Source organism: Camelus dromedarius, chromosome 9, assembly GCF_036321535.1.
Source record: "Camelus dromedarius isolate mCamDro1 chromosome 9, mCamDro1.pat, whole genome shotgun sequence".
In the NCBI taxonomy this organism is placed as follows: domain Eukaryota; kingdom Metazoa; phylum Chordata; class Mammalia; order Artiodactyla; family Camelidae; genus Camelus; species Camelus dromedarius.
In genome coordinates this window covers 16,053,305-16,076,908 of record NC_087444.1, presented here as the reverse complement: position 1 = coordinate 16,076,908, position 23,604 = coordinate 16,053,305, and the positions used below count along the sequence as shown (strand labels likewise).

At 46.7% G+C, this 23,604-nt stretch overlaps 3 protein-coding genes across 23 annotated transcripts in view; 2 read left to right on the top strand and 1 right to left on the bottom strand.

The window, feature by feature from the left end:
* The window catches only part of ADORA3 (adenosine A3 receptor), a 30,332-nt gene extending 27,643 nt beyond the window's left edge, over nt 1-2,689 (top strand). For 5 of the 7 annotated variants that reach the window (XM_031457807.2, XM_064488812.1, XM_064488813.1 and 2 more), the window contains one exon: nt 1,565-2,689. In XM_031457807.2, the coding sequence (XP_031313667.1) occupies nt 1,650-2,171 (522 nt within the window). In that variant the 5' untranslated portion in view covers nt 1,565-1,649 and the 3' untranslated portion in view covers nt 2,172-2,689. The other 2 variants (XM_031457810.2, XM_031457809.2) reach the window with 2 other exon arrangements.
* TMIGD3 (transmembrane and immunoglobulin domain containing 3) overlaps nt 1-14,389 on the top strand; it is a 42,030-nt gene extending 27,641 nt beyond the window's left edge. For 4 of the 11 annotated variants that reach the window (XM_031457811.2, XM_064488816.1, XM_064488817.1 and 1 more), the window contains exons 2-6: nt 7,990-8,096; nt 9,585-9,932; nt 11,512-11,578; nt 12,257-12,357; nt 12,881-14,389. In XM_031457811.2, the coding sequence (XP_031313671.2) occupies nt 8,057-8,096; nt 9,585-9,932; nt 11,512-11,578; nt 12,257-12,357; nt 12,881-12,981 (657 nt within the window). In that variant the 5' untranslated portion in view covers nt 7,990-8,056 and the 3' untranslated portion in view covers nt 12,982-14,389. Of the gene's footprint in view, nt 1-7,989; nt 8,097-8,313; nt 9,004-9,029; nt 9,186-9,584; nt 9,933-11,511; nt 11,579-12,256; nt 12,358-12,880 lie in introns of those variants that run through there. The other 7 variants (XM_064488822.1, XM_064488823.1, XM_064488820.1 and 4 more) reach the window with 7 other exon arrangements.
* A 3,424-nt stretch (nt 14,390-17,813) lies between these two features.
* Nucleotides 17,814-23,213, bottom strand: C9H1orf162 (chromosome 9 C1orf162 homolog). Of its 5 annotated transcripts, XM_031457803.2 has the most exons (8): nt 23,143-23,213; nt 22,946-23,026; nt 21,325-21,466; nt 21,118-21,165; nt 20,268-20,337; nt 18,883-18,977; nt 18,574-18,623; nt 17,814-18,327 (listed from the first exon to the last, which is right to left on the bottom strand). In XM_031457803.2, exons 4-8 carry the CDS (start codon nt 21,152-21,154, stop codon nt 18,166-18,168), a joined length of 414 nt encoding a protein of 137 aa, XP_031313663.1. In that variant the 5' UTR covers nt 21,155-21,165; nt 21,325-21,466; nt 22,946-23,026; nt 23,143-23,213; the 3' UTR covers nt 17,814-18,165. The 5 variants fall into 5 exon arrangements, with proteins under 5 accessions (XP_031313663.1, XP_031313665.1, XP_010993608.1 ...); XM_031457805.2 differs by lacking the exon at nt 21,325-21,466 and having other exon boundaries at nt 22,954-23,026; nt 23,143-23,192; XM_010995306.3 differs by lacking the exon at nt 23,143-23,213 and having other exon boundaries at nt 22,946-23,136.
* Between the last annotated feature and the right edge of the window lie 391 nt (nt 23,214-23,604).

Genomic DNA, 23,604 nt, shown 5'->3' with positions numbered 1-23,604 from the left:
TTGAGTGGAAACAAATCCAAACTGGCCTCTGAGCTTGAAAGAGGTTCTTTGCACCGTTTGGTGTGTGAGGGGTTTGGCAATGATGAGCTGAGACTCGGGAACTAGAAACAGAGGAACACTCCGATCCCTCCCCACTGACTAGGGGAGTGTGTGCTCAATTGCCAGGGGAGAGGAGAGGGTACGCTAAAGACAATAAAAGCTTGATGTACATTCAATTAGTGAAAAATGTTCTTGACTTTTAGAAATGATAGAAACATACTAGATAAGATAAGCAGAGAGAAAAGAGGCAATAAAAACAGATGGTTTTGCTCTTTGCCAATATAGGTTATTTTAAAGTTTTTTTTTTTAAGCTTTGCTTCCTCTTCTATGTTGAGAAGGGGACCAAAAAAGTTCTCCATTGCAGAAAGTAGTAACAACCTTTCATGTGACCATATGAACAGAACAGAATACCAAATGAAGACATCGAATTCCCCAGATGTCCTGAACTGAATTGGCCTCACGTTCTCCTCTCTTCTTGTGGGGAAAGAGCGTGGTGAGGGGGCTACAGACAACTTTTGATACAAACAATCCTGGAGTCAAATCTCAGATCCTGAGGCCTGACCTTGGGCAAGTTACTTAACTTTCTCTGTCTTAGTTCCTCATCATCGTGATTAAGATGCTCTGAGCTCAGACTTACCTCCTTCCAGTTGTAGCTCCACCACTTTGAGTTTGTACAAGTGACTTGTCTGTTTCACTTTTTTCACCTATAAAATGGGGGATGATAAATGCGCCTTCCTCCTAAGATCAAGTGATGGAAAGCTCTTAGAAAAATGCCTGGCATACCGTCTATACCCAGTGAATGGCAGCTATAACTATGATTTTCACCAGTACCATCCATGAAATGGAAATTATCATAAAAATATCTCCAGTTTGTTGTGAGATTTTGTTGAGAGAATGTCTACAAGTACATAGTACTTAACAAAATCTGTTTCCTTCTTGCCGTCTGTGTAGAATGTTGTCAGGAAGAATGGTTTAAGGAGAAACGGTGGCTTTCATTGGCTGAGTCTTTCTTTCAAGGTCCTAGACACCCTTCAACACAACCTTTGCAACCCCATGGACTCTAACTGAAACACCAAGTGTGGTGCAAATAGAGAAGCAGGGGCAGACCCAGATGGAGGCGGGTGTGGGAGAGGCAGAGTATAATTTATGGACAGCAGCACAACAGTCAAAGCCAACCACACAGCAGGCAAACGCGCTTTGAGGAGACTATTCCTCCCCAGGTAGGCGATCCCAGGAGACTCCTGTAACTTTTACCTCCCAGGAACTGAAGAATTCTTGGGCTGGAAGTGAAGCTGTGAGTGGGGTATACAAGCACCTGACTCTAGGCAACTACTACTGGTCCACTGTAGATCGTTAAGCGTTGGCTGGATTTTTCTCTAATCATTGTCTACTCTATCTTGTCTTCACATCCAGTAAAGTTTAGCTGCAATCCCCACAGAATAGCAACACCCTGCAGCTCCATCTCCCCTCTTCACCCTTTAGCAATTCCTGCTGTGAACTCACCGACTCTCTTCCACTCAAACAGATACAGGAGGATCACCACTCAAAGAAGAATATGGTTGGCTCTGGGCCTTTGCTGGCTGGTGTCCTTCCTGGTGGGGTTGACCCCCATGTTTGGCTGGAACATGAAACTAACCTCAGAGTACCACAGAAATATCACCTTCCTTCCATGCCAGTTCCGTTCCGTCATGAGGATGGACTACATGGTCTACTTCAGCTTCTTCACTTGGATCTTCATCCCCCTGGTTGTCATGTGTGCCATCTATCTTGACATCTTCTATATCATCCGGAACAAACTGAGCCAGAACTTCTCTAGCTCCAAAGAGACAGGGGCATTTTACGGACGAGAGTTCAAGACGGCCAAATCTCTGTTTCTGGTTCTTTTCTTGTTTGCTTTGTCCTGGCTGCCTTTATCCATCATCAACTGTATCACCTACTTTAATGGAGAGGTACCACAAGTTGTGCTGAACTTGGGCATCCTGCTGTCCCATGCCAACTCCATGATGAACCCTATCGTCTATGCTTATAAAATAAGGAAGTTCAAGGAAACCTACCTCTTGATCCTCAAAGCCTGTGTGGTCTGCCAGCCCTCTGATTCCTTGGACCCAAGCATTGAGCAAGCTTCTGAGTAGCTGTCCATGAATGATGACTGTCTGTCCCATTGACCTCTGGATTCAGCGTCAACATACACTTGAGGACCTATCCACCTGGGCCAAGGGCTCTCACGTCTTTGATTCCTTCCACTGATGTGGGAAGCATTTGGCCGGCTGCCTCCTATTGTCCCTTCCCTACTACCCTCTTCCTCTAATTTTATTTTTTTCCTCGTCCTTTTTTTCTAATTCAGTTTTCTGGGCATCTGACTTGAGAACAACGTCCTACTGTTACTGCTGCCTGTGTTCCTCCTTCCCAAACAGGAGTCATGGAGTCCGAAGGATGCCTCACTGACTTACTGACAAAGGACCCCAGTCGGGCAGGACATGCACACGAGGGTGACTCAGTTCTACTCCACTGCGGAGCTAAGCAGGGAACTCTGCTCACAGCAGATGCCTGGAAGGTGGTGGGAACGAAAGGAGTGAACTGAGTTTAAGGGGGACTTAAACCGCTGAATTCACCTGTAAATGTATTTACGTAAATAAAAGATAATAAGTAACTGTGGTGTAGCTCTTTGCTGAGGGTCAGGGTCGCTTGGGGCTTGAAGGCCCATCTGGCTGCTCCTGGCGCTCAGCCCGGTGTGCTACGTGACGCCTTGCGGCACGTTCACCTGTGCAAGCTCTAGGACCCTCACCCGTGGCCCCAGAGCACCCTGTTCCTTTTCCTGGGCAGGTCAGAGCATTTGTCATCTTTAGGAACCATTCATCAAGTGTTAGAGAAGAAATGATTCTCTCTCTAGAGCTAAGTCCTAATCATTTCCTCAGGTGTTTTATTTTAATAGGAATAGTAGGAGTGGGGCAAAAAGAGACACTGGATAGCTGTTATGTGTTGAACACTTTGTGTGTGCTAACCATTTTGCGTGCTTTATCTCTTTTGGTCCTGACAGTCTCTGAGGTACCACCAAAATTATCGGCTCTATTTTGGGAAAGAAAAAGCTGAGGCACAGAGAGGTTAAGTAACTTGTCCACAATCACACAGTTACTAAGCAGAAGAGCCAGGATTTAAACGCAGCTCTGTCTTATAGGAGAACCCAAGCTTCTTGCTACCTATTCTTAGACAGGCAGAGGGACTCGTAACTTCTACAAAGTCCAAACTCTTAAGTTCACCTTATGTACAAATAACAGATACATGGGTACAAATTATGGCTTTTTAAACGTTCTTATTTTTTATTGAAGCGTAGTCAATTTACAATGTCAGTTTCATGTGTATAGCAAAGTGATTCACTTATACACATACATCATATATGTTTTTTCAGATTCTTTTCCATGACAGCTCAGTATAAGAAATTGAAAGCAGTTCTCTGTGCTATACATTTGGTCCCTGTTGCTTATCTATTCTACGTACAATAATGTGTATCTATTAATCACAAACTCCTCATCCATCCAACCTCCCCCAGTAACCAGTTTCAAGCTATGGTTTGTATACTCAAGGACTGCTGGTTTTTTTTGTTGTTGTTGTTGTTGTTGTTTGTTTGTTTGTTTGTTTGTTTTGCTGACCTCTCATTAATCAGGCACCCGACAGGGATAGAGTTCTAATCACATCATTTGCACAATGCACGTGGCTCTGGAGATTCACTGTGGCATCTCCGGTTTGGGCGACCCAAATCTGCATCTGTGGACTCCCACCCAAGACAATAAACATATTAACTTGATGAGAGCGGCATGACTGGGATTTCAGTGACACTGCATCAGAGAGGATAAGTGTACTGAAAGTGTACTGGAAATGTTTTTTTTACATTAATTCTTAGCCAATCCTAAAAGTTTATCCTAACCCTCATCTTAGGTCAGAGCCTGATAACTCTATTTGTCTTAGTAACATTTCTCTTCAGGGACATGTCCCAGCGTCTCCTCTTGTCAGCTCAAGAAGAATCAACACCACCTGGCATGTTTAGAAACTCGCATGTACTTTTCGGCTAATGCCAAACTGAGTTGGTTGCCCCGCCCACCCACGTCCTGGTACCACTCAGCATTCTAGGCTGGAGGCAGAGGACTGGACCACTATTCCTGGCAGTCCCTGGATGTGGGAGAGTACTTTCGTCCTGACAATCTCCCCTTGAACATTTTGGGTTTTTTTTTTCTTCTTTCTTTTAAAAAACAAAACAAGCCTTCCTCACTCTCAGTTATTTTCTTAATGGAGTCCCCTTGTTTGACTTAAGGCATTTCCCTGGAAATAATTTTTGTGTTCCGTTAAAGTGCTCCTCCAGGGCAAAGTGCTGGATTAACCCTGGGGCGTTGGGTGTCCCTGGCACACTGTTCTGTCCAGGACCCACCTTTGCCTGGCTGGCGACTTGAGAGAAGCGCTGGTTAGCTCTCAGGCTCCAACCTCGTTGCTGTAGCAACACTTTGCCTAGTGAATTGTCTTTTGGACTGAACCCAAAACAGATGAACTAAGACTCACTGGTGAGCAGTTGCACTGAAAGTGGTGAGACCCACCCTGGTTTCAGGTTTGGAGATTAGTGTCACAGGAGTTTCCCCGGGTCTATCTCCGGACTAGCTTCCAAGCTAAACATTGTCAAGGATGTCATTTTTAAGAAGGAAGGTATAAACACCACCTGAGGTTTGCTTCCTCCTCCTCCTCTAGACAAATCCGCTGGAACAAAGGTAGATGTTGAGTAGCTGAACTTATTTTCCCCAATTATTTTTTTTTTTAATCAAGTCAACTGTAGAAATAAGCAAAGACCAACCTAGTGAGAACAGGCATGGGCTGTCTATTCTGAGCTTTCTATAGCAAGGGAGTCAGCCAATGTCACTGGCATCTTGGCAGAAACTCAGACAGGCAAAGGAGTAAGAAAGGTCTCTAGTGGGAGAAAAGGGAAGGTGTCATGTGTGCCCTGATTGGAGGATGCTGACCTGGAGAAGCTGGAGGTGGCTAACTAGAAACAGGACATCCTGCATGATTGGTTAGGGGCCTACTTGGCTTTCTCTGGTTGGTCCCTAGTTGGAAGCAGGACAAAAATTCAGGGAGCTCTCAGTTATTAATCAAGTCCTGGCCATTCGGGGCCAATTGTTACAGGGATTATTGTTTGGCTTTCTGGACTGTTACTAGAAATAATGGTCTGACTTCCTCTAAGTCTGGTTTATACCAGGCCAGCTTCCTGGGCTACTCACTGTAGATAAGGGGCCGGTTTCCTGGGCTGGGTGTGAGCCAGAGTTCTATTTTCACATACCGTCTGTCCACTGTCCATTTGCATGTTCAGTTTCTTACAATCCAATGTGCATTTTCTAGAGAAGTTCTGCCCTTAGATACTATGCTGGGTATGACGGGAATAAGGAAATTTAGGCTGCCTCTTGCCCCAGCCACTCAGATGATATGGCATATGTAAATCTCTGTGTAAACTCCACAGCACGCTACAACTTTGCAGTGCTGTTACTATTGGGGAAGCAGAGTAGCGTGACGGAAAGAACATTTTTTTTTCTTTCAGATTTAGCAACAGATCATGGTAGCTGTACTAGCTGTGTGAGCTTAAACTTAGCAGTTACTTAAACGGAGCCTCAGTTTTCCTTACTTGTAAAATGGGACTAAATACCTGTGTCAAAGTTTTCTTTGTCGGTTTTTTGTTTTTTACTTTTTAGTATGAAAAATTTCAAACACACAACGGTGGAGAGACTAGGAAAATGAAGGCTCATACATCTATCAGCTCGCTTTAATAAGGATCAATTTACAGCCAGCCTTGTTTCATTAATGCCCCCACCTACTTGCCCTACCCTGAGTATCTTGAAATTTGGGATATCAAATTATTCCATCTGTAAACACTTGGATTTGTATTTCTAAAAAAATTTTTGTTAAATTTTGGTTTATTCTTATTACCCATTTACCTTCTTTGTTTACACGTCAAATAGGGTGAAAATTAATTCTACCCTTAAGAGGGAGGAACAGAGCTAATAATATCAACTAATACTCAGAATGCTAATAGACCCATCTGCTTATTCTCTGTGCCTCTGAGCCTGTGATTTGCTTTAGAATGTTACTGCTTCATATCTTGGGCATTTTGCTGATAACTGTATGCAATCCAGTGCACCTTCTGTTGGAACTTACTTTGGTTTCTTAGTGCCATCTCTGAGCAGCTCTGAGTGCTTGTTTTATATGCACCTTTCTCAGCAATAAGGACTGCTTTTTAAAAAACATAACCACAATACCAGTATTAATTATTGACTGTCATGTAATGAATTACCCCCAAACTCAAAGGTTTTAAATGATAATTCTTCATTATCGCTCATGGTTTCTATGGTCAGGAATTCAGGACCATCCTGGGGGGTGGTTCACGCTTGGGGAATCTCAAGAGGTTGCTGGAGATTTGATTATGCTGGAGGGTCTACTCCCAAGGTGGGTCCTACGTGTCTGGCAAGTTGATGCTGGCGAGTTGGCTCCTTTCCATGTGGGCCTCGCTGCAGGTCTGCTTGAGCATCCTCACAACATGGCAGCTCATTTTGCCAAGAAAGGGAGAGCAGCAAGACTTCTGAGGTGGAAGTTGTGCGCCTTTTATGACCCAGCCTTGAAGTCCCATGCCATCACTTCTCCTGTATTTTACTGTTCACGTGGGCCAGCCCGGATTCAGATTAGGAGAGGACTACACCATGGTGTGAATGCCAGGAGCCATCTTAGAAGCTGGCCGTGACAGTGTCAGGAGCATATCTGAAAAAACTGTGATGATAATTTCTTACTATCATCAAATACCTAGTGATTGTCCAAATTTTCTCAATTGTTTGCTTTAGTCAGGATCCAAATAAGTTCCATACATTGCAATTTTGTCAACATGTCTCCTAAACCCCCTTTTAATCTATAGATTCCTGTTTCCTTCTCTTTTTACCCCCTGGCAGTTTAAGTGTTGAACTCATAAAGGTTTCATGAGGAATAGATGAGGCGACACAGGGAAAACAGCTACCATGATGCAGGTGGCCCCAGCACCATGACAGGCCCACCTGGGCCCATATGCTGACTTTGTGTGCATGGGGAAAAGGCCCCCCTTCCTCCAGAGAGGACATGGTGGGAAAGCTGCACAGTCACCCACGTCTGGCCCTTGAAGACAAGTGTGATGTGACTAGTAAGCACTCACTTAAATTTACCGGAGGGTGGTTCCTTAATTCAAACTTTGTCAATTGGTGGCCAGGTCCTGTGAGTCCCATTAGGAATCAGGGGAGGCATCCGCCGCGTGGGCACATAGCCTGCCCAGGAAAGCCTTCAAGACTTCTGTAGGCTGCAGCCTGACTACTGACGCCCAGACACCCACACTTGCACCTGCTCACGTGCTCCTGGTGCCGCTGACAGCTCTGGGCTCCACCCCCGCCCCCGCCCCCGGGACGAGGCTGCAGCATCCACTCGGGAGGGCGGGGTACTTCTGAACCTCCTTACTACAATTCCTCTCCACTAAATAGGAATTGGGCCTCCAAGAGTGGTGGACAGACAAGAGGCCTGGCCTCTGGTGACACCTGGACTATTGGCAGGACAAGGCTCAGTCACATACAGACAAATGTGTGCCAGTGATGGTGTGTGTGCAGGTGCTCTTCTGAGTGTGTACCAGCCCTGGTGCCAGAGTGGATTTATCCGGGAGGGGGCTCTCCACTGCTGTTTTGGCCTCTGTCAGGGAGCCTAGAATTTTCTCAGTTGCCCCATATTACTGTATAAGTAAGTTTATGTCCACAAATGGCGTCTCTCTGATGAGGTACCCTTGTGCAGTGCACAACCTGGATGCCTATTCGTAGCAGCACTGCTTGGACTAACAGACTGGTCTTTCTTTTCTCTGGTCTCTCCAGGCAGGATAAAACCACCTTAAGCTCAAAGATATCTGTTTCCCTTAAACAGATCCAGGATTCCTAAGACCCGTGGGTCCAGCTGGTGATCCCAGTTAAAGGATCACTTCCTTCCGGTCATGGGGCTCTTCATTCTGCTCTCCTTGACTGTCCTTTCAGGTAAGAGATGGGGAATAAACATCTCCAGCCCTCCCAGCTTCCCAGGAACCTTGCCATTTCCTTCTGCTTTCCTACGTGGAGTTCCTGCTCATTAGCTCAAACCATACGAGAAGTGGGACCAGAAAATAAACGGAGGGGAAAGTAGATCTTGTCCAAATTACTTCTTGTTCTTAATTCTGATAAATGGGTTGCGGGGAATTTAAAACCCTCATTTAAAATGAGAGCTCTGTTTTCTCCCTTTCAATTCAAGTTCCCCTTCCCTTCTCCGTCCTCCCCTTAAAAATGTTTGTGCTGACAGATGAGAGAGGACGGGACTTCCTGCCTTCTGCCCATGCCTGACCCTACAGAGGACCGACTGGCCTGCGCTCTGCTGCCCTCTAGCCTTGTGACCTTTGAGAGTCACTGCCCCTCTCTCTGGGTCAGCATCCAGGCTGGTAAATGAGTATCACACGGTCTTCTTTCCGGGGTTGATATGAGAACAAACTATCCCAGCATGTCACACGGTATCAGGGATGCAAACCTGCTTGGCAGGCTGACCCCTCCCACCGTGAGCTCAATGTGAGGCAGCATTTGAGGGGACCAATCCCAGAGCACGTCTGGGAGGAAGGCTGAGTGAAGGAGGGGTTCTGTTGCTGATCTCCTCGTCTCTGTCAGACACCTCCCCAGCCACACACAAGCTGGATGTGGCGTGCACGACTTCCTCATTACGCAACACCCTGAGATGACAGAGGTGCTCACACCAGTCTTGTGCAGAAAAAACTTGAAGTTCTTAGCCCTTAAGGCCAGGGCAGAACCTGACTCCTCTGTTTCAGCCCTATGCAGCCAGCAGAAGCCTCCAAAGCTCCTTACTTCCCTTTTGAGGGTGCCAAGGTGGAGTGAGGGGCCAGGGGCAGCGGATCTGCTAACAGTAAGCCTCGGGCTCCTCTAGCCTCCCGCCTGAATTCTTGCAGCAGGGGATGTATGTCTTATCCACTCTTTGGCCAGAGAAAAAGACTTCTCCAGGGACGCTGTAACAACCACAGACCGTGTGGTGTAAACAACAGAAATTTGTTTTCTTACAGGGATGGACGCTAGAAGTCAAAGATCTAGGTTTGGTTTTTCTTGAGTTCCTTCTCCTTGGTCTGCAGGCAGCTGCCCTTTCACCGTGTTCTCACACGGTCATCCCTCCGTTGTCTGTGTCCTAGTCTCCTTTTTCATTAGGATACCAGTCAGATTGGATTAGGACCCATTCTGATGACCATTTTAACTTAATTACTTCTTTAAGTCTCTAAATCCGAAGACAACCCCATTCTAAAGTACTGGGCGGTTAGCATTTCAACATAGAAATTTTAGGGAGACTGTATTGAGACCATAACAATTGCCAGCCCCAAATAGGCAAAAATCAACCTCCCATGCCTTGATTAATTTTCCTCTGAGGGGCAGGAACTGCAGTGTGTTGAAAAGAACAATGGTGTGTGTGTTTGTGTGTGTGTGTGTGTGTTTTCACAGACGCCATGGTCATGGACGAAAAAGTCAAGGAACGCTTTGTGCTGGACACGACTTCTGCCATCTGCAGCTACGATGCCCACTATAAGGACCACCACAAATACTGGTGCCGAGGCTATTTCCGGGACTTTTGCAACATCATTGCCTTCGCACCCAACAGCACCAACCGTGTGGCCCTGAGGGACACAGGAAACCAGCTCATTGTCACTGTGTCCTGCCTGAACAAGGAGGATGTGGGCTGGTACTGGTGCGGCATCCAGCGAGACTTTGCCAGAGATGACATGGATTTTACAAAGCTTCTTGTGACTGACAACAGAAGAGCCCGCGCCAACAGCTTTTGGCCTGGGAAAGGTCAGGAGCCTCGCGGGGGTCTGGCTGGGGGTGGCCCATAGCAGGGGGTGTCAGCTGCTGTGGCGAATGCTTGCTGAGCACCATCTCGGGCCCTCCCCAGGTTCTCTGGGGTAACCTGGTCTCTCCCTCCCTCCGCAGTAGGGTGGCTGCTGGGGTGCTGGAAAGTAACATGGAGTTTGGGGAAGAGGAGGGTGCATGGGCCCTGGGGTGCTCTCGGAACCTCTCTTTCCTCACAGCCATCTGGCTCTTGGAACTTGGGAGGCTAACAGGTGTGAGAGCTGTGTGTTGTTGGGCAGGAAAGGCTCTGAGGCGGTTATGAAATCTCTGTGCTCCTGGGATGGCCTTGCAGGTCTGGAATCTTAAAGATTCGTTTCTCGAGAGGTGATCAAGGCTGCAAAAAGTGATCCAGGCGCTTGGACAGGCACCCTTAAAACTGTCCACTTAAATAGTTTCATAATTTACAGAGACAAATAATAGGTCTGAGTGGTCTGGGCTTTCTTTGAAGGAGTACAGTTTGCACCAGGAAGCTTCCAGAAAGGTGTGGTGCGCTGGAGCCTGGAGGGCCGAGTCTCTCTAAGCCAGTCTCTGTTGCTCCTTTGGGCCAGGGTGAAGGCCTAGGGTCTCCTGATGCTCCCCCAGATTCTTCTGTCCAATGCTGAGAACCTCCCTTCACACCGGAAAACCTCCCTCAGGCACGCTGCTCATGGAAGGCACTACCTTTCCTTTCTTCTTTTTTCCTCTCCTGTGACTTCACATGACTTCCATTTCTAGAAGGGATGTCTTTCTGTTGCAATCCAGAGCACAGTACCAGTAAGAAGACACACCAGAGGACTTAAGGGAAGCCCCTGGCAGCCTCCTCCTGGTGCTAGAAAGCCTAGCTCACACTTGACCAGATGGGAATTGGTTCAGCAAGCATCTTCCTGAATGTGTGACGACCTTCACACCTACGGTGTTTCTACTTTGTGTGGTTCCGTTTTTCTTTATCTGTGTAGTCTGTCCTGAGTTTCAGGCTCAGGATGAAACAGGACCCACCAAAATGTGCTCCTTAGTTTAACTGAAACACAGACACACACACGACCCTCTGGTTTTATCCCAGGAGGCAATCTGGGTGGCGCTTCTCCCATTGGGCTTCGGTGGCTGTCAGAAGCACAAGGTGGCAATTACATTACCTACTGATCAGTTCCCTAAGGACAGGACTGGCCCCCTGCTGCCTCCGCTGGCCCCCTCGTGTAGCCTTCGGCCTGGGATTCTCTAGCCAAGGGCCATTTCTAGTCAACACAGAGCCTTTGTGCAAATCTGGAAAAGGTACCCCTTCCTCCAGATGCATGGAGCCCAATGTCGGGGTGCCTGGCTTGGCAAGCAGAGTGTTTCAGCCCCTGCTTGTTCCCTCCGCCTTCTGCCCTGTGCAGGGCACATGTCTGCAGCTGTACGTGGTGCCTCTGCTTGACCCAGCTGCCGCCCAGGGCACTCACCCTCCGGAGGTGGAGGAATGACAGGCAAAGGTGCAGCGATGCAGAAGGCAAAGGAAGGGCCTGGGGAGGGGCTTTATTTGACTCTCAACAAATCCTTTCTGACACAGACCTACCAGGCAACAAGAACAGAAGCTGCAGGGCTTCCAGAGTTGTCGACAAGGCAGATCACTTCAGGTGAGTCCTAACTTTAGGGGACCAACGGACTTTGGGTGGGCAGTAATAACACGACATGATGATGGATTCGCAGCTGCTACTTTTTGGCTGTGTTGTTTCTCCTCTTGAGTAGCTATCTTCAGTGTGACCACCTGCTTTCTTTCCAAAGAGTGTAATGTAGGACTCTCGGTCACCAGCAGCAAAAATGCCCTCTGGCCATTTTAATTAAAGAGGGGAAAGCATTATCAGGAGAGAACAGGGTCTGCTGAAATGCAAGGGCAGGGGAGGGGCTGCCTTCAGATATGGCCAGGATTTATCGCCATCTCTAATCTGCTACCCTTATGTGTGTTTGCTGCTTCTCTCTTGGAGCTGCCCTTTTGTATTTCATTTTTGCGTGGGAGATGATATCCATTTGTAGCTCCCGAGTTTATTTCTCCCTGGTCCAGGGATGAGCCAGCCTGAGACTTGATCCTCCGCTTGCCTATCCCATGTCAGTTTCTGAGGAGGGGCCTGGGTTCGGCTCGGTTTTCCGGAGGAGAGAGGCGCTTTAAAGGAATCCAGCTGCCGGGAGCTGCTGGAACCCAGGGTGGGAGCAGGGGCGGCGGGAGGGGGCAAGTCCCAGCAAAGGGGGATCCTGAGCAGAGAACCAAAAAGTGGTTTCTCCCAAGGGACACAAATGCTGTCTGTGATTCCTTCCAGGATGTCCATCTTCCTTATCTGTATACTGATCACAAGCTTGGGGTCCATCTTCATTATCAGTCATCTGTCCAAACGGAGGAGAAGTCGACGGACTAGAAGGGGTAGGTAGTCGTTTGCAGGGGTGGGTGGGAATTAGGGAAGATATAAAGGGTCAAGGGGGAGCTTTCAAATGGGTGAATGTGACCCTCCTCTTGTTGCCTGGGTCCCTGGCGTCCCATGCAGCCTGCCCGTGGCCAATCTGGGCTGGGGACATTCTGCCTCATAGTGACAAAGGCACCCTGAGGGGTGGCTGACAAAGGCACCCTGAGGGGTGGCAGACAAAACACTGTAGCCCCGTTAATGGAGGTGTAGGTAGACCAGGTAGCGGGGAGGCCCTAAGACTCAGAAGGTGCCACGTCTGGAGGACCACCTGCCTTCTCAGAGCAAACGCTTTTTGATTGGAACTTTTTGTTCACCTGGAGGGACTAGAAGCCAAAGGGGTTCCTGGGGCCCCTGGGTAAACAGACGTAGAAAAGTCTCCCTGAGAAGCGTCAGGAATGGAAGAGGGGGGCCCAAGGGCCTCAGCCGTAGGCTTGGGCCATGGAAGGGGGGCCTCTCAGCTTTGTCCCTCCTTCTGCCCTTGAGTGATCGCAGGTAAAGGCTTAGCTGGAAGCCAGAACACTAGCCAAGCTGCTTCTGGGATCCCCACGCCTCTGGTAAGTTCCCTCCTTGGCTCTGTGTACTGAGTCCTGTGCCCACGGCTCCCTGATCTTTAGGGCTCCCCATTCCTAAAGGGAGGAACTATGTTCAGAAGGGGCCATGTGGATCAGTCCACCTCTCCTTTGGGGCAGCATCAGAGGAGGCCAGATCCTCAAGGCCACTACGTGGTGAGTCCGATAGGCTCTCAGGTGCACACGGGGTAGAGAGACCAGACACAGGTGCCGCTGTTTGGTTAAACTGAGTTTGTTTCCTTTTTATGCTCAGAAGTCACAGAAATGCCTTGGGCAGTGGAGAGCCTGTAGGCACAATTACGAAACAGACTCCAGCCTCCTCTGGGCATGGAAATGTAAAAAATAACATTTTAGAGAATGAGAGAAAACAAATACCTGTTAATGAAACACAAGGGCCTGTAGCCAGAAGAATCGGAAATCCAAAGCTAAGGCTGCAAAAGATGTCACACTTTCCTGGCGATAATGTGGCCCTTGGCTAGAGCAGGAGCCCTGAGAAATCAAAGCAGTGGCTCCCCCGGCACCCCTGGCCTTCTGCCCTCTGAGAGCTGTGGGGGCTGTGGATGTCTTGCTCAGTTTTGCCCAAGACCACTCCTTTCGGGACACAATGGCAGTCCAGGTTTTTGCAAAAACCATCATCACTTCTTTAAGGCATGAACTCGGGCAGCCTGTTACATCTCTGGGACTGTTTTCTTCTCTATAAATTGAGGACCCCTTACTCCCCAGTATTGTTCATTCATTCATTCAATAAACAAGGATGATGGCGGATGCTGGGATACACAGTTGAGTCAAAGAAACAGCGTCAGTCTTCATGGCACTTGCAGTGCAGAGTGGGAGGCAGACGAGCCATCTCAGACACACACACACACACACACACACACACACAGGGGATTGACAACTAGAGTAAGTACTCTATAAGAGAGACGGACGGTGCTATGAAAGTTGAGGCAATGGAACCCAACCCTCTTCTTTTTTTAGCAAGGAGTTGTACCACCTGGTTTAGTCATGACCTGCTCCCTCACACTCAGGCAGTTGAAAGATGCAGCCTGAATCAAGGTCCCTTCTGGGTCCTGAAGGAGTCCAGCCGCATTCACATCACCAGAGCTTGGTGAGAGGTGAATGCAAGCCCTGCCCACCAAGCTTTCCCGCTGACTGGCTAATAAGCTTTGATGCAATGGCATCTGATTTCTGCCTTGAAAACAAATTTTGGTGTTTGGTCCCTGTGAAGTCCCCAAGACAGGGTTTGCAACTTTTGCTGCAGAAGCACCCAGCATAGATCTCAACTCAATCTTCTTTTTCTATTTCCAACAAAGTAGGCAACTCTTTGAAGCCCCTCTCACATGTCCTGACTCCAAAGAAGACGGCTCATAACTCGACAGAAGTTTTCTTTTATTTAGTTCATAAATAAAGTGATGCTACAATACAATCACTGTGACAACTGGCCCACATCGGGGGGAATAATTCTGATCTCAGGCGTTCCTGAAGTCCCCTCTAACCTTGACAGCAATCATTTGCAGCTAGGTAAGAATGGTGACCGCCAGAGGGGCTCTGCTGGGCCGCCCCTGAGCAAGGCCACAGTCGGATAACATCTCGAGATCTTAGTTCTCGCGCAGTTAGCCAATCAGAAGTGAAGAAGAGTGCCAGATGTTGGCCGGGGGCCAGCATATCACCTGTGTTTTATTTGTTAGCCGGTAAATTTCTAGCCCAGTGTTGAATGAACTCCAAGGTATGACTGACTACTCTCAGGGTTTCACTGGAAAAGTACTTCCGGAAAAGCTTCTGTTAAAGGATAATATTCTAATTTACCTCTCAATCGGTATTACTTGCTCTTCTACCAAAGAAGGGGAGGGAGGCTAGACCAAGGGTTCTCAGAGTCTCTTGGCGCAAAGACTCTCTCCTATGTGAGAAAATGCCACCAGGCTGAGTGGATGCCGATTTTGATCAATGAGAAACCAAAGTGTGATAAATCACATGAAATATTCATTCACATCAGGAAACACAGATTGAGATGGGGCATCCACAGTGGTGGCTGCACTTGAGGTGAAATCTTAATTAGCGATAAAAGTACCAAAACTCCCAGGTCCTACATGCCTACATCCTCTCTCCCCAGGGAGTGGCTCTCCTGCTATTTCAGGGAGATCTTAGGGTCTCCCCACCTCTGCCTCTGCTGCCCTCATAAAAACCCTGCTCTTCCAGCCCCTGCTAAAAGGATGCTGGCCAGTCTCAGTGCTCAGGACACTCACCTGGCCCCCTGTCTGAGCAGGGCTGGAACAGGGATCCTGGTTCTTGACACAGTTCTGCGTATGTCCTGCACGTTTAGGTCCCGGCTCTCACAAAGTCTTTCATGAACACAGTTCCTTTGACTTTCCCCTAACCCCTCTCCATGGGGTAGGGTAGGGAATACAAAGCTACTCGTCAGTCTGATGGGAAGAGGGGGGACTGTGGGTAATGACCCATTCCTGCCATCCTCCGTGTTTCCACCCAGCTGGCCCCCCCACCTCCCAGCGTCTTAGATCAAACAACATCAAAAGTGCTGTCTCTTCCCTCAGCCACATAACAGCCCCAACCCCTCCCCTGTGGCCATGTATTGAATTTACATAAAGGAGCCACTAGCCCACCGGCTCTGCAAAGAGCAGTCCAGTCTGGGCTTGGTTAGGACATCCTACCACACAAGGCAAGAGAGCAGACCTCAGTCTTCCACGACAGATGAAGACATCCACAGACGTCCTGGAAGACTTAACACCTACTATCTAAAAACTGTTTCCCCTGAGAATCCTACAGGTTCTGGTTCCATGATCCAGGATTCTACAGCCCCTTTTCTCCCCACACCTAGCAAAGACTGCTTGAATCTATGGTCAGTTATTTAAGTTACTCATTTCATCCTCCTGCAAAGCTAGCTGCACGCCAGTTTTCACGATGGGGAGACAAACAAAACAAAACAAAACAAAACAACAAGACTTGGGCTATGCTGTTAAAAATGGGAAGCTTCAAGCAAATAGAGGAAAGAGCAATTAATGTGATATTTCATATACAAGTGGGTGGTGGGAGGATGATGCTTATGCCTCCTCTTGTAGTTGTTTATAAGGCACTGGCCCTGAACTGGAGGTGATGCGGCTTCTAGCTTCGGGGTTGGTGGAAGTGTTTGATGTCAGCTCAGCGTTTCGAGACCGCCCCGCCGCCGTGTGTCCCACAGCCCGCCAGGGGCGAAGGGCATCCCTGGCGCTCTGCTGCCCTCTAGCGGCTGCCGCGCTGCGGTGCCGCCGTCTTTTCACAAGACTGTTGCCCTAAACCATCCTTTCCAAGACCTGTTTACTCCCACAGAGGGCCCGCTCCTTTATCAACTCGCTCTTTCCCCGTCTTCCTCTAAAAATTCCTGTCAGGAGCAGCTGCTCCATCTCAGAGTGAACATGCTCTCTCGATCGTGTCACCTGGTTTTACCTTCCTAGTTCCTCTGCCACTATAGGCGCTCTGGGGCAGCTCAGTGTGGAGGCAACATGCAAGGCGGACTTGTTTTAAATTTTGTTCTGCCAGTTACTAGCTGGGAGACCTTGGGTAAATTATTTCATCTCTTGGAATGTGAATGTCCTTACCTTGATTTTTTAACATATCACTTAATGTATGTTTAAGAGCGATTTGGGGAGGATGCTTTCCTCCCCGTGGACGGAGGTCCACTGGGGTGATACTCATCACTGACTCCCCAGCGGAGATGGAGGGAGACGACTGATGAGTGAGTCTGGAGGTAGGAACCAGGCATGCGCACTCTGCTCTTCCTCTTCCTTTTTTAATCTCTTGGTGCAGCTTTCAAAGAGCCTGCGGTCTCTTCTGCAACTCCTACGGTCAGCTGAGCGGCTGTTTTGGTTGTGGGGAGGGGCGGGGACTCTCCTGCTCTGTCAATCATGAAGAGTTCAGGGCTCTGAAGCCCACTTCTCTGCAGCCACAGTCTATGCTCTTACTCTGCTATGTTTGTAATAAAGACGGTACTTTTTCTCTATTTGCTGAGTCCTCTTATTTCTCAGTTGGTCTAGAATTCAGGTGGGGAATGGGAGCACTAGGTACTGAAAATCCTCAACAAGGTAAATGAACTTCAAAAGTTATAAAAAGAGTTTTTAAGGGAGAGCATAGCCCCTCCCATCCCTGCCTCTCAGTCCCTCAGTAGCCAAGCTCCCGTCCCCAGGGGCGATTACTAAGACCAGTTATTGGTGATTGCTCCCAGAGACATACATATATACAAACACAGGTGCACTCGGGTACGCATGCGCACACACGCGCACTCTACATGGATAGAGCATATTCAGAATTGTCTTGGTTCCTGTTTATTGTTCCCATAGGAACTTAAGAGTAATCTGACCTAGTAAAAAATAATCTTATTGGTATTTTTACTGGGATCATCTATGGAGTTATCCATCGGGATTGAGGGCAGGAGTTAATATTTGGATAATCTTTAGTTCCCATATAGTGCTGTAATGTGTACCTCTTATGCTACAGCAAGGAGACGGACATCCACACTTGAGTAGTGCTTTAGCCAACAGGGACCTTGTATTTGTGCAGAGCCCTGGGATGTACAGAGGACTTTTGCATATGATATCTTATTTATTCTTACACTAAGAGATATATGTTATTCTGTTTTCAAGACGAGGAAACTGAAACTTTCAAAGTTTAACGCACTTGCCCCAGTGACTGAAGGCAGCTAGTTAGTGGCAGAGTTTGAGACCTGTGCCCCAATCGATCCTGAGTTAGTTCCGGAGTACGACTACCCCACTACCTCCATCAGGCTTTTCTGGCTGTGGGAGAGCTCTGTACCTCTGCAGGTGATGGGGACAGACACATCAATGATGGAAAAGGAGCCCACATTGCGGAGGGTTTGCTTTTATTTGTAATGGTCTCTAGACTCCTCCCAAGGTGACCAATGATGCTGAGGGAATGCTCTTTGTGCCCAGAGCTCTGCGCCACACACTTTGGAAGGGGACAAGGGAGGCAGTGTCAGCCCTCAAAAGGGCTCACAGGCTGTTGGACCAAGTGGGCGGGTCAGCAATCTTTTCTCAGGCCGGGAAAAAGACTGACCCTTGGTCTTCAAAATGGCTGGCCATTTTTGCAGATCACACCCAGACAACTCCGACTGTGGTTTGACCCAGGCTGTTGGCCAAAATTTGTTAAAAGGGAAGGTGATGTATGAAGACGGAGCTGAGATGAGAGGAATGGGACTCAAGCCTCAGTGGAAAGGGACGTTGAGTTTGTCACTTTAATTTGAGAGTAGACAATGGGGTCCAAGCCTGCAGAATGGTTCTCAGTCAGGTGATCGCTCTTTTCCTTTGAGATTTTGAAAGTCATGTTGGCATAGGTATATGCCTCCTCTGGGGGTGAAAGCTGCAGAAGGAGGAGGAGGAGGAATGCGTGAGATCAATTTGGAGGAAGGTATCTCTTAGAAGCAAGTGCCTTTTAGAAGCAACTTGGAAGTTTTGGTCAGAGAAGACCCCAAGGAGATCAGAAGAACCCTTCAAAGAATCACTTGCCTGGTGCCCAGAGCAATAACACTAGTTGGTAGGGCATAACAGGGGGAAATTCCAATGGCAGAAGGCCTCCAGTGTCCCAGAAACAGCACGGTCATCTTACCTTGTCTGGAGGATCTGAGGGAAGATCCAGGGCCTGGGAATGGGAGTGACCTGCCACAAGTGCCAAGAAGAAGAGGGACAGTCTCACCAGTGGGGCCTGGAGGACTCAGAAGCCTCTCTCTTCAATCTTGGGAGATGGGATGGGGTTGGGGGAGGTGTTGGAGGTGGGAAGGGTGAAAGGTGGGGAGGGCAGGGGGAGAGTGAAGGTCTGCAAAGAGGGTGGGCTAGGCAGGTGTTACTCTCCCCCACAAAGCTAACTCCATTCTTGATGGCAGAGAAAGAAAGGATGCCCCACCTCCTGGAGACTTACATTTTCTGTAGCTCTTTATGATGAGGAAGACGAGGGCCGTGAGCAGCAGTGTCAGGAGAACACCAGCAAAAAAGGCCAAGACCAAATGTTCTTTGCTGTTTTGGCAAAGAAAGGGAGTAGGTGACCCTCTGGGCTTTCTGAAGGCCTTTCCTGAAGACCAGAGGGTCATCTTTCCCACCTACAGGTAAACCCCTGAAATAGCTTTCATACTGCTTAACTCCCACTCCTCCCCTTCCAGATCCAGCTGAGTCCTCAGTGAAAGCTGTGGGCTCTCTTCCCTCTCAAAAAACGTCCCCAGGCCTGCGTGCAGCCAATTTGATATACAAGCTTAGGGGATTCATGAATTTCTTGAGACCTGGGGGACCTCCAGGTTAAGAACCATGCTCTGAAGGGGAGGGATAAATTGGGAGATTGGGATTAGTGAATACACATTACTATATATATAAAATAGATAAACAACAAGGTCCTACTATAGAGCACAGGAAACTACATTCAATAGCTTATAATAACCTATAATGAAAGAGAATATGAAAAATAATATATACACACACACATATATAAAACTGAACCACTGTGCTGTGCACCAGAAACCAACACAACATTGTAAATCAACTGTAGTTCAATTAAAGAAAAAGAACCATTACAATAGCCAAGACATGGAAACAGCCTAAATGTCCATCAATAGATGACTGGATAAAGAAGATACGGTATATTTATACAATGGAATACTATTCAGCCATAAAAACCAACAACATAATGCAATTTGCAGCAACATGGATGTTCCTGGAGAATGTCATTCTAAGTGAGGTAAGCCAGAAAGAGAAAGAAAACTACCATATGAGATCACTCATATGTGGAACCTAAAAACAACAAAAACAAAAAACAAAACAGAAATAGACTCATAGACATAGAATACAAATTTGTGATTGCCAAGGGGGCGGGGGTGGGGGTGGGAAGGGACAGACTGGGATTTCAAAATGTAGAATAGATAAACAAGATTATACTGTATAGCACAGAGAAATAGATACAAGATCTTATAATAGCTCACAGTGAAAAAAAATGTTGACAATGAATATATGTATGTTCATGTATAACTGAAAAATTGGAAGATGGGATGGGGTTGGGGGAGGTGTTGGAGGTGGGACACAACATTGTAAAATGACTATAACTCAATAAAAAAAATGTTAAGAAAAAAAATAAAAACAAAAACTCCCCTCAAAAGAAAGAGAACCATACTCTGAAGGTAAGAAGCTGATTTAGTTCTTCCGCTGTTTCTGGTCCCTTCTCTCCCGACCTCCCGCCCCAAGTCCATAAGGCAAAGCTGCCGACACAAAATCAAATGCCACGTGGTCCGAGATAAAGAGGGTGGGAGGACTGCCGCTTACTTGGGGTGGCCAGACAGGCAGGGTGCAGAGGTAACTGCCGGAGCCGCTGTGGACTGGGTGCTTTGTCTGTCTGTGAGAGAACACGAAGGGGATTAGCGAACCTGCCACGTGGCTCTCCAGCTTAAGGGTCCCCGCTGCCCCCGCACCGTATCTAGGAAACCAGGGGAAACTAACGACGGGAGCTACAGCTCCACAGAAGGAGAGAACATGGTTTCTTAGGTCCTGGCTCCCTTAACATGAACACTAGATCAGAAACTTCAACAACAATCCGCTACACAAATGAAAGAAGGGCCGAGTGTTTCTGCAGCCCCATATGTCCCTTTGATAAAAGCACTGCAGGTCTCTCCCTCAAAGATTTTAATAAGACCCTACGGACATAAGCTTCTTGGGACTTAAGCGGAGACTGTCAAGTCCAGGGAGTAGAGACCGAAAAGTGAACCCCAGAACTAGCGTTTCCTAAAGTCCTGGGGAATCTGACCTTGGAAACTGCTGCCTTTTTTGGTTCATTTTTTAAGGCAGCTATTAACAGTGACTAGCCAGAGGCAGCCTCAGTGAGCTTTCCTAACACCTACACCACAAACAGAGGCACAGCGAGGGAAGTGATTCTCATAAACTGCCTAGATGCTCTAATATTGAGCACACAGACACCCTCCACCCAAAGCTGGAGGATCAGAGAGTTCCCTCTAGTTCCCCTTTTCATTCATCTTGGCATTGGATCCTGCATCGTGGTAAAATCTGATTCTTCCAACTTCGGAAATGTTTCATTACAGCCCTTCAGCACAGTTTCCGGTCATCCCAGTCCATTTCAACTCAGCAGTGAGGCAGGTAATGGGTTCTGTCCTGGACTTACTATTGTTGGATTCAGGTTTGGAAATATCGCTTCCCATGTCTGTGTCCCCTGAGGATTAAAAAAAAAAAAATAGTACCTCCTAGAAAACTTGGAAAGGACAGGCAGCAGAGGGGCTAATTCTGAAACTGTAATCTTAATATAAGAGCAGTAGCATGGGGGAGAGGCAAGTGGTGGGTGGGTGTTCTAGTGAGATCAGGAGTCACACACTTTATAGTGTGAGTACCACAGCTCGGGAGGCAGTCCTCAGCTTTGTAGGTCCATAAGTTTCATCTTATTAAGGCACCGAGAATCAAATGATTGCTCTGGAACTGACTCACAGTAACCAACCCACAGGAGACTGATGTATGAACTGGAATGACATAAGGAACACGTTGATGTTAACCAGTGCGTTCTATCAGAACATATGAAAAAGCCAGTTAAAACCATAATTTTGTCTGATAAACATTGAATTGAAGTAAGTATGAGAGACGCAGAATGGCTGATTTTAATACTGAGTGTCATCTGGGTCTGATGCATTCACTTCACTCTTTCCTGGAAATGCTGCATAAACTGACTAACTTGTTCTTCGAAGTCTTTCCTCCAGGTTGCATCGGACACTTCCATTTTCTTCACATATTATCTTTTCAAGTGTGGCAATGCCCTTATCTAAACTATGGTTCTATTTGTTAAGCTTTCTGTATTTTCCCTCTTTTATTTATTTGTCCTAAGAAGCATGAAGTACCTAAAAGCAGAAAAGCAAAACTACCCAAACTCCCACTGCCCATTGGCAATGTTCTAGTTGAACTTCCATGCATTTTTTTAAAAAGCTAGTTGAAATTCTTCTTCATATCTTCTTTTTTCACTAAGCTTTTTATCATAAACATTTCCCTATCTTATTAAAAGCTTTCTGTAAGTCTTTTTAGTGGTGATGTATCTTTCTGTTATAGCTATGTACTATAGCTTGCTTTGCTAGTTCCCTGCTTGTTGATAAAAATTGTTCTCACTTTTATTTAAATAAAATAAAATAATAAAACAATTTTAGGAGGCCACAATTTTGCTTCGTACTTAGGCAAACTCAAGATAAGAATTTTTGGCTCTGCAATAGCTACTATATTTTAAGATAATTTATTTAGACAATAAATGCCATCAATCATGTCTGTTTAATTGTTCAGCTCTCAAAGGCGAATCAATTTCCAAGTCTTGGACATGGGGGAGGGTTGGGAGAAGGACGCCATGTACCAGTTACAGCACTTAACAGCAACATTATCACGTGCCTTATATCAGCCAAACTCTTTAAAAGCATGTAATTAAGGCTAATAAAAAAAAGTTGCCAATAGGGGAATTTGGTGAGAATTCTGAGCCATGAGACCGGAAAGCCCACCATCCATAGCAGAATCAACCATGGTAACAATTTTTCTAGCACTTTTTGCTCCTTTTCTAATTTCAAAGTCAATGGTGCTTTTGTAGAGCACCTTAAAATATTTATATACTATTTTTTAAATATTGAAATACATGTTTGCACTAAACAGAGTACGAACATATCCTGTGAACTTGTACTGGGCCATACCATTGGGGAGGTAGAAGAGGAAAGGACCATGGTTTCTGTAAAATCTTAATCTTCCCATGAGTGGTTCTGAATTTTACAACCACCTCCTAAAAATGTTAGCACAGCCACTGAAACAAAAGCTGGGCCCCCACCCTGGAAGACAAAACCATCGCACAACGCCCCAGGAAAACAGTGACTTACAGACCCAGGCCAAGAAAAGCAGGAAACACATTCTCTTTGAAAACATCACCTCCAAATATTTGACAGAAACGTAAATTAAAACAGAAACAGTGCTATATATACCTTTTCACCTTTTTTCTGGCATTGGAGAGTCTTCCTGATTGTCAAAATCCACCAACTACATGCAGCCGTTCAAATACAACCCTTCCTCCACCACATAAAGTTAAAAAGAAAAAAAAGAAACCGCTAAAAATTAGATAACATTTTCTTTTGGTGATCATTCCATCTAGATTCAAAGCATGGAGGGTAAACGAATTTACCTTTTAAGAAAAAGTCCAGTCATGAGATGTTTGAGACTGAGCTTTTTACACGCTGCTTCAGCCACCACCCCTTTTTTTCAGGATGATGAAACAATGGGTACTCCCACCGCCACTGCCTCCATCAAGCTCCGTGTCGCAAAGGTCCAGGGCAGACTTCCTCCTTGTGGCCAACATTATATATATATTTTTAACTCCATAAGCAGAGAACAGAAAAGAGGGGAATAAGACAAGTTTTTTTCTCTTTTTTTTTTTGTCTTCCTTTCTCTTTGCCTGTCTTTCTTGCTAGATTATGCCTTTTTTTCCTTTTGTCTCTCTTCTTTATATTAGGGATTTTTTTAAAAAAATTTTCCCCTGGGTATTTATTTTTAAGAGATGAGTTTGTTTGTTTGTTTATCTATTTATCTATGGGGGGAGGTAATTAGGTTTTATTCATTTAATTTTTAATGGTAATAACTGGGGATC

What these genes read in the sequence shown, in the direction of transcription:
- C9H1orf162 (XM_031457803.2), bottom strand. Translation starts at nt 21,154, where the DNA reads ATGGGAAGCGATATTTCCAAACCTGAATCCAACAATA. An exon ending in CAAACCTGAATCCAACAATA is followed by an intron (nt 20,338 to 21,117) that starts GTAAGTCCAGGA and finishes GTTCTCTCACAG; the next exon opens with ACAGACAAAGCACCCAGTCC. An exon ending in CATAAAGAGCTACAGAAAAT is followed by an intron (nt 18,624 to 18,882) that starts GTAAGTCTCCAG and finishes CACTTGTGGCAG; the next exon opens with GTCACTCCCATTCCCAGGCC.